Source organism: Peromyscus maniculatus, chromosome 7, assembly GCF_049852395.1.
Source record: "Peromyscus maniculatus bairdii isolate BWxNUB_F1_BW_parent chromosome 7, HU_Pman_BW_mat_3.1, whole genome shotgun sequence".
NCBI lineage: Eukaryota > Metazoa > Chordata > Mammalia > Rodentia > Cricetidae > Peromyscus > Peromyscus maniculatus.
In genome coordinates, this window is record NC_134858.1 from 15,888,972 (window position 1) to 15,903,971 (window position 15,000).

Consider the following 15,000-nt stretch of genomic DNA (forward strand, 5'->3'; position numbering starts at 1 on the left):
CAGTATTTCTGGTTTTGTGTTGAAATCTTTAATCCACTATATGCATTCTTCTATATACAGACATCCAGTTGGCCAGCACATTTTTTTGGTTTTTGTTTGTTTGATTGATTGATTGTTTGTTATTTGTTTGTTTTCTCTTAGAGTGCATTTCCACCTTCTTTATTAAAAAAAATCAGGTGTCCATAAGTGTGTTGATTTGTGTCTAGGTCTTCAATTTGGTTCCATTGATCAGCATGTTTATTTTCATGCCCAAACTACATGGTTTTTCTTACTCTAGTTCTGTAGTACAATTTGAAATCAGGAATGGTGGGTGAGTCCTTCTACAGGCCTTTTATAGTTCAGGATTGTGTTGGTTATCCTGCCTTTTTTGTTTTTCCGTGTGAAGTTGAGTGTTGTTATTTCAAGGTCTATAAATAATTGTGTTGGAATTTTGATAGGGATTGCATTGAAGCTGTCAACTGCTTTTGTAAAATGGCCATTTTACTATGTTAATCCTTCTGATCCATGCACATAGGAGATCTTTCCATCTTCTGATATCCTTCGATTTCTTTCTTTAAAGACTTCAATGTGAAATTGCTTTAATTTGCCCTTATTATGCTGAGGAATGCCTCTTGTATCTCTGGTCTCCACAGGCCATTAATCATAAAGGGATGTTCAATTATTTTCCAAAGGCTTTTTCTCTATATTATGAGATGATTGTGTGTTTTTTCTTTCATTCTATTTATGTGGCAGATTACATTTTTTAATTTACATAGGCTTAACTATTCCTGAATCTCTGAGATGAAGCCAACAGGGTCATGATGTATAATATTTTTGGTGATCTTAGACTTTGTTTGCAAGTATTTTTTGAGAACTTTTATATCTACATTCATAAGGATATTGATTTATAATTTTTGGTGGGATCCTTGTGTCATTTTGGTACTGGGATAATGGTGGTTTTGTAAAAAGAATTAGTAAATGTTCCTTTAGTATCTGATTTGTATAATTACAGAAGTATTTACATTAGTTCTTTTTTAAAGGTATGGTAGATTTCTTCAACAAAGCTATCTGACCCTTGGATTTTTTTTCCAAGAGAGGATTTCTCTGTGTAGCTTTGTGCCTTTCCTGGAACTCACATTGGGAACCAGGCTGGTCTTGAACTCACAGATATCCACCTGCCTCTGCTTCCCAAGTGCTGGAATTAAAGGCATGAACCACTACCGCCCGGCTTGACCCTTGGCTCCTTTGGTTGACAGATTTATATTTCACTGGGGTTTATGACAGTAATTAACTTGCTCTCATCTTGATATAACTTTGGTGTTGACATGAAAAGATACACATTGTTCCCATCCTTAACTACACATACCTATGTGTTCAGTTGGAACCTCCGGCTCACCTCTGCATGGCCCGGAGTGCCCCATTCCTGTCACTTTCTCCAAACTCAATCAACTCAGAGAGTCTCCAAACAAAGGAAAGGCACCAAAAAGTCCAGTTCCACATTCTGGTCATTGCAGATTCCTTACCTGAAGTTGCCAATCACCCAAGTCCCCACCTAAGCACTCAGTTTTTTACCATACTTAGGCACAAACCAAGGTTGTGGTAGACACATCATCAACTCTTGCCTACCACCTATAAAATCTCCCTACTTTCATTGGAAGTGGACTTTTTCTGGCCCTGATCTCTGTAACCCAAATCCCATCCAGGAGTTGTTCTCAAAAAAAAAAAAAAAAACTATTGTTATTCTTTTTTCAATTTGACTTGATCTGGCATTGATGGAGAGACTCATTATTGATGGAAGGGAGAAATATTGCTACAGTCAGCTGATTATTGACAAAGAATCCAAAAACAAACACTGAAGAAAGGCAACATCTTAAACAAATGAGACTGATCAAAGAGGATGGCTTCATACAGAGGAATGCAAATAGATTCCTATTAATCACCCTGCACAAAATTGTATTGCATATTGAGCAAAGCCTTTGACATGAGACCAGATACCCTGAATCTGACAGAAGAGAAAGTGGAGAATGTGTTTGAATGTATTTATACAGGAATTTTTTTCTGAAAATGACACTGATAGCCCAAACATTAAGAGTAACAATTAGTAAATGGACCTCATTTTGCTGAGAAGCTTTTGTACATCAAAAGACAATGTTTTTTTTCTGGCAAAGTGTCAGCTTACTGAATAGGAAAATACCTTAAAAATTATACATCTGGTAGAGGGTTAATATGTGAAACATATTAAATACAAAAACACCAAGGGGAAAAACAAGCAAAAATGAAGTAGAGAACTAAGCAGAGAATTCTCATATGATGAAATACAAATGACTGAGAAATATTTAAGGAAGTATTCCACATCCTTATCTATCTAGAAAATGTATATTAAAACTACTTTGAAATTTTATTTTACTCTAGTGAGATTGGCCACGACCAATAAAACAAATAACATCCATTGACATGGATGAATACTTAATAATTAACTGATATAACCACAATGGAAATCAGTGTAGAGGTTCTTCATGAAGCCAGGAGTCTATCTACCTCAAGATCCAGCTATATCACTCTTGTATATGTATATTCAATCTATACATCAGAGATTCTAAAATCCTATTCTTGCCCACACAGGCACCTTCACACATACAGTGCATGTGCACACACACATGCCCACCATGTGCACACATGAACACATAGGAGTGTGATAAAAATTTTTAAAATATTAAAAAAATAATTTAAGAATTACTAAAAACAAGGCAATAAAAGTAATAAAGAATTTATAATTCTTTAAGAACAGGCTCTTAAGGAATATATGTATTGCTATACCAAAAAATGAAATAATTATTTTTAACATCAGTGAATTCCAACCAAATGATAAAAAACATAAAACTGAATACATTAAGGAAGACCACAGTGTAGATATATGATAAGTTCAATAAAGACAGATTTTGGGAAAGAAAACAAAACAGAAATACTAAAATGAAAAGCTCTCTCAGTAAAATAAGAAACCTCAGGAAATTCTCATCAGCAGAGTATATCAAGTTGAGATTGTTTTAGATCCTGAAGATATAAGTGGTGCATAGTTACACTCTGAGAATAATAGATTAAAACTATAGAAGTTACTAACAAGGCAAGCAATAGCCAAGGAACATCATTTAAAGACAAAATTCATGACTTTTTAATATAGACAAAGTACTGAGGTATAGACTAAAGACCATAGAAAATCTGCTGCGTAAAATAATACAATAGTTCCCAAATATCAGATTGCACATACATAGCCAAGCACAGGAAGAACTTGAGGGAAGGGAGGTAATATGTTTAAAATATATTGATTGCATAGAAAATGTTTTTAAAAAGAAGCACTTACAAAGGCAATCAAATCAGAATAGCAGCAATTTCCTCAAAGAAAATTCAAAGGATAAGATTTTAGAATAATATGTTACAAGCAATGTTACAGGATTGGGCCACAACCTGGGTGCTGGGAGCAGGCATATAAGGCTCTCCCTACTCCTGACTAAACCTATGTGCTATTTGCCTCTTATCTGACTCCTGATGTCTGTGCCATTGATGCCACGCCTTTTCAGCCCCTCCCATGAAGGAGTTAGGACCCAGCCAACAATAGTAGAGGTGCCCTGAAGATATAGGTGTGGGAGAAATGACCTGAGGATGTAAAATCCAGAGAACTTGTTCATTGCTGCAAGGGGTGAACTAACCAAGGCAACTCTGGAGAGCACGCCCTGATGATGAAGACAGGAAAGAGCTGACAGGCTGACCAACCCTGCAACTCCCCAGGCCCAGAACCAAGTTATGTGTTCTCTCACACACGCACGTGCGCGCGCGCACACACACACACACACACACACACACACACACACACACACACACACACATTTGCCCCATCTGTGATCTGTTGGAGCGTGGGGGCAGGGGAGGTGTCATGTCCTGTGGACCCAGGGCTAGAGGATCTCCCTGACACAGGGTAGCAAGGGGATGTCCAGGAAGAGTTCCACTGGGCATCCAGGGTCAATGGTGTAACAGGCACCAGGGGCCTTGAACCAGACCAATGCTACTTTGTGATGAGCATCTGCAGGTAAAAATATATGTGGTTTACTGTGTGACTCACTGTGTTGTACTGTGGCCTCGATGACAAGATTCTCCCCTTCATGCTTTTTCATTTTTGCTCTGAAATTTTATTTTGTTTTATTTTGGGGATAGAGGGAGATGGGTGGGATCAGGTGGAGAGGCATGACGTAAAAGACACAAAGAATAAATAAAAAGAAAGTTTTAAAATGTAATATATTTATTAATTTCATACATGCATACAGTATATTTTGATCATAATCACCCCACTTCTCCCCGAGTTCCTCCAAGATCTTCCCCTGCATGCCACTGCAAACTTTTTGTCCTCTTTTTTTAATTCCATTTTCTTCTGAGTCCAATTTGTACTGCCCATATACTCACAGGTGTGAGACCTCCAGTGGAGTGTGGTTGACGTATCAGGGGCCGTGCTCTTAAAGAAAACAGAATCAATCTGTTCCCTCCCAGCAGCCATTGGCAATCAACAGTTCTTGGCTAGAGTGTGGGAACTTGAGAGCCCTTTCAAGCTCCATGCTGGAATGTTCACTGGTTTGATTTTTTAAAATAAAAATATATATATATATATATATATATATATATATATATCTTTTTATACATATATATAACTTTTATACATATATATAACTTTTTATACACACATATATATATGTAGGCAAACACCGTTTTCTTTTCCTTCCTTTTGTCCCTAGACAATTTCAATTATATGTTCATAAATATGGAATTTTATGTGGGTATATAAATTACAGTAACCACAAATACAAACAAACATATGATATCAGTATTTCTAAGACTGGATAATTTTCTTAATATTGTTATTTCCAGGTATATTCATTTTCTTACAAATGCCCTTGCTTTAAAACAGTTATTGAGACTAGATGAATGCAAATTGTCTTAATATCACATTCAACTATATAAATTGAATGATTGACTATCAATTAAATAGACAGGATTTTATAGAACATTCCATTTTACAACTTTTGAATATGTATTTTCTTCAGAGACTCATGGAACTTTCTCAAAAAACATCACAATTTATTCAATAGCACAACTGTTAAATAAAAAATTGAGATAATTTCTTACATCTTTGATTGTAGTGGTATGAGACTAGAAATCATGTCACTCTGTATGCTATGAATGTGTTGCTCTGATTGGTTAATAAATAAAGTGCTGATTGGCCAGTAGCCAGGCAGGAAGAATAGGCAGTATAAAGGGAGAGGAGAATTCTGGGAAAAGGAAGGCTGAGTCAGAAGTCCTGAGCCAGACACAGAGGAAGCAAGATGTAAAGATGCAGGTAAGCCACAAGCCACATGGCAAGATATAGATTTATAGAAATGGGTTAATTTAAGATGTAAAATCTACCTACAAGAAGCTTGAGCCACCAGGCCATATAGTTTTAATTATTATAAGACTCTGTGTGTTTAATTGGAGGACATCTGTGGGAAAGATTTGTCCTGACCACAGGCCAGGCTTAACAAAGAAAAACTTCAGCTACAATCATCAGCAAGAAAACTTCAGAAATTTTACAAACATAGATTTGATGAATAAATGTGAGTTACTAAAAATGAAACAAGAATTAAAATTTTCATAGAATAAGTTGAAAATCAAAACACATCATATAAGAATATATGACAGAATTGAGAAGGACTCTTAGAGTCCTCTCCCTTACGACTGAACTACTTGTTATTGATAGATTCTAGGAAATAAGTAGTTATGTACCGACTGTTGTGCCTACTAGTCTCCAACACATAACTTCTAGCTTAGGCAACACGGAGGGTCCTGGCTAATAACAGTGGGTAAGAAAACAAAACATGTACACAGAATTATGAAAAAATAATTTGTAGGGAAGAAAGTTGAGAAGGAAGTAGAGAGTAAGAGGAGACAATTGTTGAGTACACATTATGTATAAGTGTGAAATTGTCAAAGAACAGATTTAATTAAAGAAATAAGAATATATGGAACACAGAAAAGACAGTTTGTTCTAATGGGATGCCTTATAACTATGACTGTTTATACTGAAATATATATATACAAATAAGAAAACAGATGATGTGTCTTATGGCTGTGAGAAGAAAAACTGCCGAAAACTACAAAGTTTCAAAGGGAAGGCATAGGTTTTCATTAAAAAAAAAATCATGAATGAGGGTGTAGATTTGGAGAATCCTTATACGATGTATGGAAAGTCCTGGGTTTGAATATCAACACTACTAACAATCAAACACAAACAAAATTCAAGACATATTGAGAAATCTTACCAAAAATAACCAAAAGGAAGAGAAAAAAGAAGCATGTTGATATAATTTCAGTTGAAAGCAGGATATTATAACAGACTATTAAATTCCATAGAAACATAAGATTTATTTTCAAAATTATAATCCATTATATTGGAAAATCTGGAAGAAATTGGTGTGTGTATGGAAACACACCATGACCTACTGAAATTGCAAAAGCTGTAAAGTTTATAATATCTAATGATGTTGTGCATTCAGAAAAATCTTACTGCAGATCAGTGGAATATTGTTGTGCCATGAAAATTATAACATCATATGAGTTGAAGACAAAACAGTAGATGGAACTCAGGGCATCATGTCAAGCCAAGTGTATTAAACACAGAATGAAAGGTATTATGTGTTACTTCTATAAATATGAGATGGAAAAAGGACGATATGGATATAGAGCAGAGAGAACTATGGAAGTCAGGCTGATGGATCAGAGTGGAGGTAGTAGAGAGAACAGGATAGGGTGTGTACATGAGCAAAGCAAGATTTGTGTACTAACACAAAAAATACCGCTCTACCTCAAAGGATATAAGAGATAGTTTATTCTGGAGTCAGCTATAAATAACCATAGCCTACCAATGCAGGTTTACATTACTTCAAATACTGTTTAAATGTTGTAACAGTTTGTAAAGTGTTTGTTGTATGAGAGCAAATCCAGTCTTAAATCATATATCAAGATACTTTCAAACACACTGGTAAAAACATAATGTAGGTGGTTGAGAAAAATGGGAACTCTCTGCCTTAGGCCTCTAATATTGCCTAAAATTACTCATAGATTTTAGTGGAACCTAAGGACTTATTTGTGTATTCAAAAAGGATTTATCTGATAAACATAAGGAGGTTAGATCACACAGAGAGGTGGGCTATAAATGCTTTGTAGGAAGCTAAAAAAGCCCAAGAAAATTTGACTGTGGGCTTACAAAAGCCCTATTCTAGACAGTCATTTATGTGTTAATCAGCCTTGTAGAATGTTTAATGTTGATCCAGCTTTTCCTGAAAATTTGACTTAATGGCAAGCATAGAAATATAAAAGTCATGATTATCATTATGTAACATTGAAGTGCATCAATAATTATATTTAAAAATTGAGATCCATGGATAAAAGGGATTCCTTGAACACTTTTCTTAGTTTGTTTGTTTGTTTGGTTGGTTGGTTGGTTGGTTGGTTGGTTGGTTAGTTGGTTTAGTTGGTTTGGTTTTAGAGACAGGGCTTCTCTGTGTAGCCTTGGATGTCCTGGACCTTACTCTATAGACCAGGCTAGCCTCGAACTCAGAGATTCACCTGTCTCTGCTTCCCAAGTGCTGGGATTAAAGGTGTGGGCCACCATTTTCAGGCTAACCACTATTTTTAGAACTGTAAATAAGAAAGGAAAACAACAAATAAATACCAAATTATTGTATTAGCTGGTGATCTATAAGGTACAATTAGAAGAAAAATTAGTAGGTCAAAAAAGTGTGTGTGGTGTGTGTGTGTGTGTGTGTGTGTGTGTGTGTGTGTGTGTGTGTGTGTGTGTGTGTGTGTGTTGAAATAAACCAAGTAGAGTAAGGAAAATCCCATACGATCTTATTGATATTTGGAACTTATCCAGTTTACACTAGAGAAGTAAATGAGGGGATTATCAGTGTCCAGACACTTGAAGGGTCATATGAGACAAAAACTTGTCAACGATGACAAAATTTATTTAGGCTTGAGGAATACATAATGGTTTGAACAGGAGAGTAAACATAATTAGTGATGATATATTCCTGAAACATGACACATGTGGAATAGTTTAATATTAAAATCATAATTTCACGTATAAGTTAATTCTCAGTTGTAATTAATGACTAATGTAAAATACTCTTAGACATCATATTTTATGGACTATATACATAATATTTTATCTGTCAAGTTAAATAATTACTTTGGTTAACAAAATTGAAAAATAAGCCATGGAATATTATAATAAAAAACAGTATTACTTTCCTTTGTGATAGCACAGATATTATATATCTCAATCCTGAGATTAATATTAAAGGAATTGTCACAGGTTTGTCTTGCATTGTTTGTTGTAGAATTGATATTTTCTTTGGGGACATAACATGATTTTTAATTAAACCTAGATAGAGAGTTCTTTCTTGAAGAAAATAAATCAATCTCCTTTTGCTATTAACTACACAAACACAAAATTGACTTAACAGTTTTCAACTTTCCTTTGTACCCCAAGGGAACTAAATAGTTTAGAGACTGTAAAAACAATAGAACAATTTAACTAATGAGGAGTTTTGAGAATTCAAACCCTGGGACATATGAAAGTTTAATAATGCTCCTTCTCCTTATCTATCTCTGATCTCTGTGCTGTGAAAACTCACCTGATCCTTCTGTGAGTAGATGGTTAAGAGGAAACAGCTTCAGTAACGACCATTGGAAGAGCTGATGTTCCCCCATCAGGGCTTGTGGGGTAGGCATGGGAAGCAGTGAGGATGCGTGTACTGGGCTAGATCCTTAGAAGAATGCAAACTGGAAAGTGCCTAGTTAGTCCATCACTGTAAAGACCCTGTACTTGAGAGGCACTTCAGGTTTCACTGAGTCTCTTTTGTCGATCTTATTCTGTTTCCATGTCTCCATCTTTGCAATATTGTTTATTTTTCCAATATCACTACCTAGAATATCTATTCATTCACCACTTCTTTCTGAGATTTGTAGAATCCTGTAAGACTTCCTTTGCCCAGTTTCATATTCCATAACTATTTATTCAAGATCTATTTCTAGAACTATGATTTCCTGTTCATCATGAGTTACTCTCTTTAAAAATTGTTAATGCATTTTTGTTTAAATTTACTATACTTACATTTAGCTATAGAAAATATTGGAAGATCCTCCTTTTGTAAGTGATTTCTCTTCAATATTTATTTTACTTCCAATGTTTATATTTATTCAAGTCTTAATATTTAATAAGCAAAATGCAATTCCCCCAATTTACAAATGGTGGGACAAAACAATCAGGATCTCAGAATAATAAAGAGTGTGACTCAATCAATGCTAGAATGACATAAAGAAAAGAGAGAAGGCAATATGAAAACCACATACTTTGTCCTTGATGCCCCCATCCTCTGATTGTTTCCCTGCCGTATGCCAGATCACCATCTCATGGAGAAACTACATACTGTTCTCTCAGCTTTGTATACTTCGCTCCTTTGGGTTTTGTCTTTTGGTCCTTGCTCAAATATTCCCATTTCAGAAAAGATGCTACTATTCACTCTCTCCATCTCACAGGAAGAATTATTTTATCATTTTTCAGGTATTTTGTCCCAAATTAAATAGCATTCTCGGGTATTCATAATGCCAACACTTTCTATCATGGAAAATTTAGTAATTTATATAAGTCATAAATCTGACTTTTATTTTTCTATGACAATTTAGCTTAAATTATCTTTCAATATCTGTAATCAGATTCATTGGTTATATATTTGACCATTAACACTCCTGATTTCAGAATAACATATTCCTACTCCTGCCTATGGATATATAAGAACATATAAAAACATACTCGCTCTGCTTTCTTATACTGATGGTGTGCTTTCTTGTTTCCTACTCCCATCTCTATAGCTTCTTTCTCTTCCCAGAGACATTCACTGGGAAGCAACTGTTCAAAAGGAGAAGCAAAAAACCTCATTAATGATAAGTGGTACATAATTTTCAAAGAGGAAACATACCTCTTGTATTTATATAATAAATACATCATCATTTGCTGCTGCTCTAGTTAAAAGAGTATTCTCAACATAAATATGCATGATAAATTGGAGAGTTCACATAGTTTTCTCAAGTTTACACAGATGTCAAAGGATGAATCAAAATTACATTAAAGAGACCTGACAAAAGATTTCAACATCTAAATCACCGTTCAAAATTTACTTTTGAAATTTTGTGTACTGAAAATGATTATCATAAGGGAGTAGATTAATTTTATCAATAATAATGTTAAGATGGCCAATGACACCAATTGAAATATACTGTTCACAAGGTACTTTTAAATATCAAATATAACAATAGCAACAATTATGAAGTTAGAAAACAAGAACTCAGTGACAAACACATGAGGATTATAGTGGGAAAATCTCATTTGATGAACATTATTGAGCTATTAGGAGAAATATATTACTACAGTTATATAGAGAAAGTAATAAGATAACTTCATTTTGAAGGGGAGGGTTTAATTAAAGAATAAATTGTCTATGTGGGTTTATGTAGAAAAATTCTATTAACAGCAGTTATATATGATAAAGGAGAGAGATATATGGCCAAATAAAAATAAGAATAATTACAAATATTTACAAATGGTCAAAAAAATCACTTGGTTAAGTAAATGAGGTTAAGTAATTGTCCTGAGGAAAGACAAGTTTCCCCAGGTTATTTTTTGACTTGACAGTGGCTATTACTTTAAAACTATACTTATCTCATCTCCAGCAGATACAAAAGTCATATGGAAACAGAGAACCACACACTGATATCAGAATTTCTCATCCTGGGTTTCTCAGATGATCCTGAACTGCAGCCCATTCTCTTTGGACTGTTCCTGTCCATGTATCTGGTCACAGTGCTTGGGAACCTGCTCATCATCCTGGCTGTCTGTTCCAACTCCCACCTCCACAACCCCATGTACTTCTTCCTCTCCAATCTGTCCTTTATTGACATCTGTTTCATCTCAACTACAATTCCAAAGATGCTGATGAACATATGGTCACAGAGAAAAGACATCTCCTATACAGAATGCCTTACACAAGTATATTTTTTTAATACTTTTTCTGGAATGGATAATTTTTTACTCACTTTAATGGCCTATGATCGATTTGTAGCCATCTGTCACCCCCTCAATTACACTGTTATCATGAACTCTCGGGTGTGTGCCCTTCTGGTTCTGATTTTTTGGATCATTATGTTTTGGGTATCCCTGATTCATATTCTATTGATAAATGAACTGAACTTCTCCAGAGGCACTGAAATTCCACATTTCTTCTGTGAACTGGCTCAGGTTCTCAAGGTAGCCAACTCTGACACTCACATCAATACTGTTTTTATGTATGTGGTGACTTCCCTGCTAGGTGTGATTCCTATGACTGGAATCCTTATGTCTTACTCACAGATTGTCTCATCCTTATTAAAGATGTCCTCTACTGTGAGTAAGTACAAAGCATTTTCTACCTGTGGGTCTCACCTCTGTGTAGTCTCCTTGTTCTATGGGTCAGGACTTGGAGTTTACTTCAGTTCTTCTGTTGTCCATTCTTCCCAGAGAAGAATGCTTGCCTCATTGATGTATACTGTGATCAGCCCCATGCTGAATCCCTTCATCTATAGCCTGAGAAACAAGGATGTGAAAGGTGCCCTTGGAGAACTTTTCATCAGAGTTGCCTCTTGTCCATCTTGGATTATTGACATCAGAACTAAATTCATATTGAGAACTCTAAGGAAAATTTTATGAACACACCTATCTTGGGTGGTCCTTTTCTATCATACCCCATGTGCCTAATTTACACTATTCTAAAAGTATATGTAACTTTGTGCTTTTGTATTTTTTACAGAAATGATTTTAATTCACTATGCATGTTATTTAATGTTTACAAGTGTTCTTATAGTATTTTTTGATATTTTAAATTTGATGTGAATTATGGCTCATCAATTCATATGAGTTTATTATAAACCATTATTGTAAGGTTAATGTTCTTCACCTTAACTTGATAGTATTCTTGTTTTCCCTAAAGGGAATATGGAAACACTAACATCAACATTTTTATCTTATCAGTTCTGTTATTATTATTTAGTATATATGATTTTATCCTGAAAACATTGTTGTATTGTTTTTCATTTTTATTTTTTTATTTTTGAGATTATACCTTAATTAAATTTCTCCCCTTCCTTTCCTTCCTCCAAAATCTCATCTATATACCCCCATTTGTCCTTCAAATTCATGGCCTCTTTAACTAATATTGTTATTGTAGGTATATACATATATGCATATCCATATGTATTCCTAAATATAATCATTTCAGCCTAATTAATGCTGCTTGTATGTATGTCTTCAGGGTTTAATCGTTTTAACACTAGTGTGCTCTTCCCTGGGAAAGACCACCTCTTCTCTGTCCAGATTTTCTCAGTTGTCTGTACTTACAGAAAACTATTTGTAGTTTGGTATATTTATTGGTACCATCCTAGTTCAGCCCATACTCGGGCAGTCATGTTTGTGAGACTTTATGGGTGTCGCTTCTGCTATTACTAGGAGGCACAATCTCACAGTTCCTGATACTTTGGCTCTCATAATTTCCTTTCCTTCTTCTACAATTTGTTTTGCAGATGTATCCATTGGGATTGGACTCAACAACTGCAATTTGATTGATTGTGCTTTTCTGTAGTGGTCTCTGTTGGTTGCAAAGAGAAGTTCCCTTGATGAGTGATGACAACTATACTTATCTGTCACTATAAGGTCAAATGTTTATAGATTGTTGTTAGAGGTTATACTGATTTAGTAAATTAGTGGTTGTAGACTTTCCTCCAATATCATGGCACTCAAAGGTGCTATGCAAGCACCCAATGTAGATAGGCAAGCAATAGTTCTACCCAGTTATGACTCCTAGGAACCACATTGATGACCAGCATATCATCGTAACCTTAAGAGTACAAAGGTGGTTCACATATTTTTGTAGTAAACACAGTTCACTCCTTGGACTTAAGACCTTCCCAACAAGAGAGAAACCATGCCTGGCACTGGAAACCTAGCTTACTACACATAGTTAGTGTGGTCATGATTTCTTAGTTTTATGGTTAATCATGGAGAAACCTGAGATTTCTGTAATTTAAGCTGGACAGTGAGTCTTATTTTTACTGTGCTCCTTTATGCAATGACGATTGGGGTTTGAACAGGAAATGTCCATATAGTTGTTTTGTAAGAAGTTTCATTCCTATAATTCTTTTTTAAATTTTTTGTACAGTTTGTTAGTCTGCTCCTTAGAAATTTGCACTATCACAGAAGATTGTGTCACTACAGAATCTCTACTCCTTTAGCTGTTATCCAATCCCCAGCTCACTTTTTGCCAGAAGTTTTTACCAATTATACAGATTGTACTTTTTCTTGTCATTAATCCATTATATAATCTTGATATTTGGAGTTTATCAGATATGTTTTTGCAAGTTTTTTTATAGTATGATAGTTTTTTTTAAAGAGTTGTTTATTACTAAGTATTCATGTACTATAGAAGAGATCTTTTGGAGTTATTTCTGGAAAACTGAAACCTGTTCCTCCCTAACATCTGTTTAAAACCCTTCCCTTATACTCTGACAGTTACTTCACTCCACATGAAGTCTACTACTTAAGATCCACATTTAAGATAATTCATGTTATATTTGTATTTTTATCTCTATTACTTGATTCGTGTAGCTGTATATTTTTGCCTTACAAGTGTCACATTTATCTGTGTATCTTATAATAAACACATAAATCCACAAGCAATTAAAGTAATTCTGTCAAGATAATGATATTATACAGAAATCTTGATGTACCAATTTAATATCCATTGGATAGGTATGTTTAAATGAGACTACCAAATCTTATGGTTATTCTCTTTTTTGAGAAAATTATATATGTTGTTTTCTATAATTATATTAATTTATGTTGCCAACATCATTCAAATATTTGCTATATTTGATAAACATTTATTGTTTACTATGTTCATAGTTTTTGAAGCATACACTATTTTATTACAGTTTTATAATATGTATTACCTTTATGATTAGTGAATTAGTGAATATGTTCTATATAACTTATATTTAGCTATATTCTTTTGAGAATTTTCTGATCAGAACCTTTATTGATTTTAAGCAGATTATTTTCTTACAGTTAGGTTGTGTGATTTTTCAATATTTTTATATTGAATTCTCCACTAATAAATGGTTTTAAATATATTCTTTCGTTTAATTTTCTTTTTTTAAAGGTACTTATAGTATTTCAAAGTATATTTTAATGGTTTTATTATAATGTTAATAATAGATAAAATGTGTTTCATTATGAAATTTTCATGGATGTCCAAAATGTATTTTGATTAATGTATTCCCCCAATAACTCTCTTTTTTAAAGCATTTTATTAAGAAAATTTTTTATTCATTTTACATACCAATCAAAGATCGCCCTCTTCCTCTCTCCCGCCCCTCCAGCCTCCCCCTCCCAAGCCATTTCCCATTTCCTCCAACAAGAAGGTAAGGCCTCCCATGGGGAGATCCAAGTCCCTCCCCCTGCCTCAAGGCTGTGTGAGGTGCCCTATCATAGGTAGTGAACTCCAAAAAGCTTGCTCATGTAACAGGGATAGATTCTGATCCTACTGCCAGGGGGCCTCTTAAGCAGATCGAGTAACACAACCGTCTCACTATGCAGAATGCCTATCCCAGTCCCATGCAAGCTCTATAGCTATTGATCTAAATTTCATGATTTCCCACTAGTTTGGTTTGGTTGTCTCTGCAGGTTTTCCCATCATGATCTTGATGCCCTTGTTCGTAGCCTTTTCTCTCTGTTTGATTGGACTCCTGAAGCTCAGCCTAGTGTTTGGCTGTGGATTTCTGTATCTGCTTCCATCAATTACTGGAGAAAAACTCTATGATGACAGTTAAGGTATTCACCGATGTGATCACTGG

General features: G+C 34.6%; 1 protein-coding gene across 1 annotated transcript; it reads left to right on the top strand.

Annotated features, from left to right (window-relative positions):
* Window positions 1–10,807: 10,807 nt before the first annotated feature.
* On the top strand, window positions 10,808–11,803 carry LOC102918808 (olfactory receptor 7D11). The gene has a single exon (XM_006987051.1). It carries the CDS (start codon window positions 10,808–10,810, stop codon window positions 11,801–11,803), a length of 996 nt encoding a protein of 331 aa, XP_006987113.1.
* The last annotated feature ends 3,197 nt before the right edge of the window (window positions 11,804–15,000 follow it).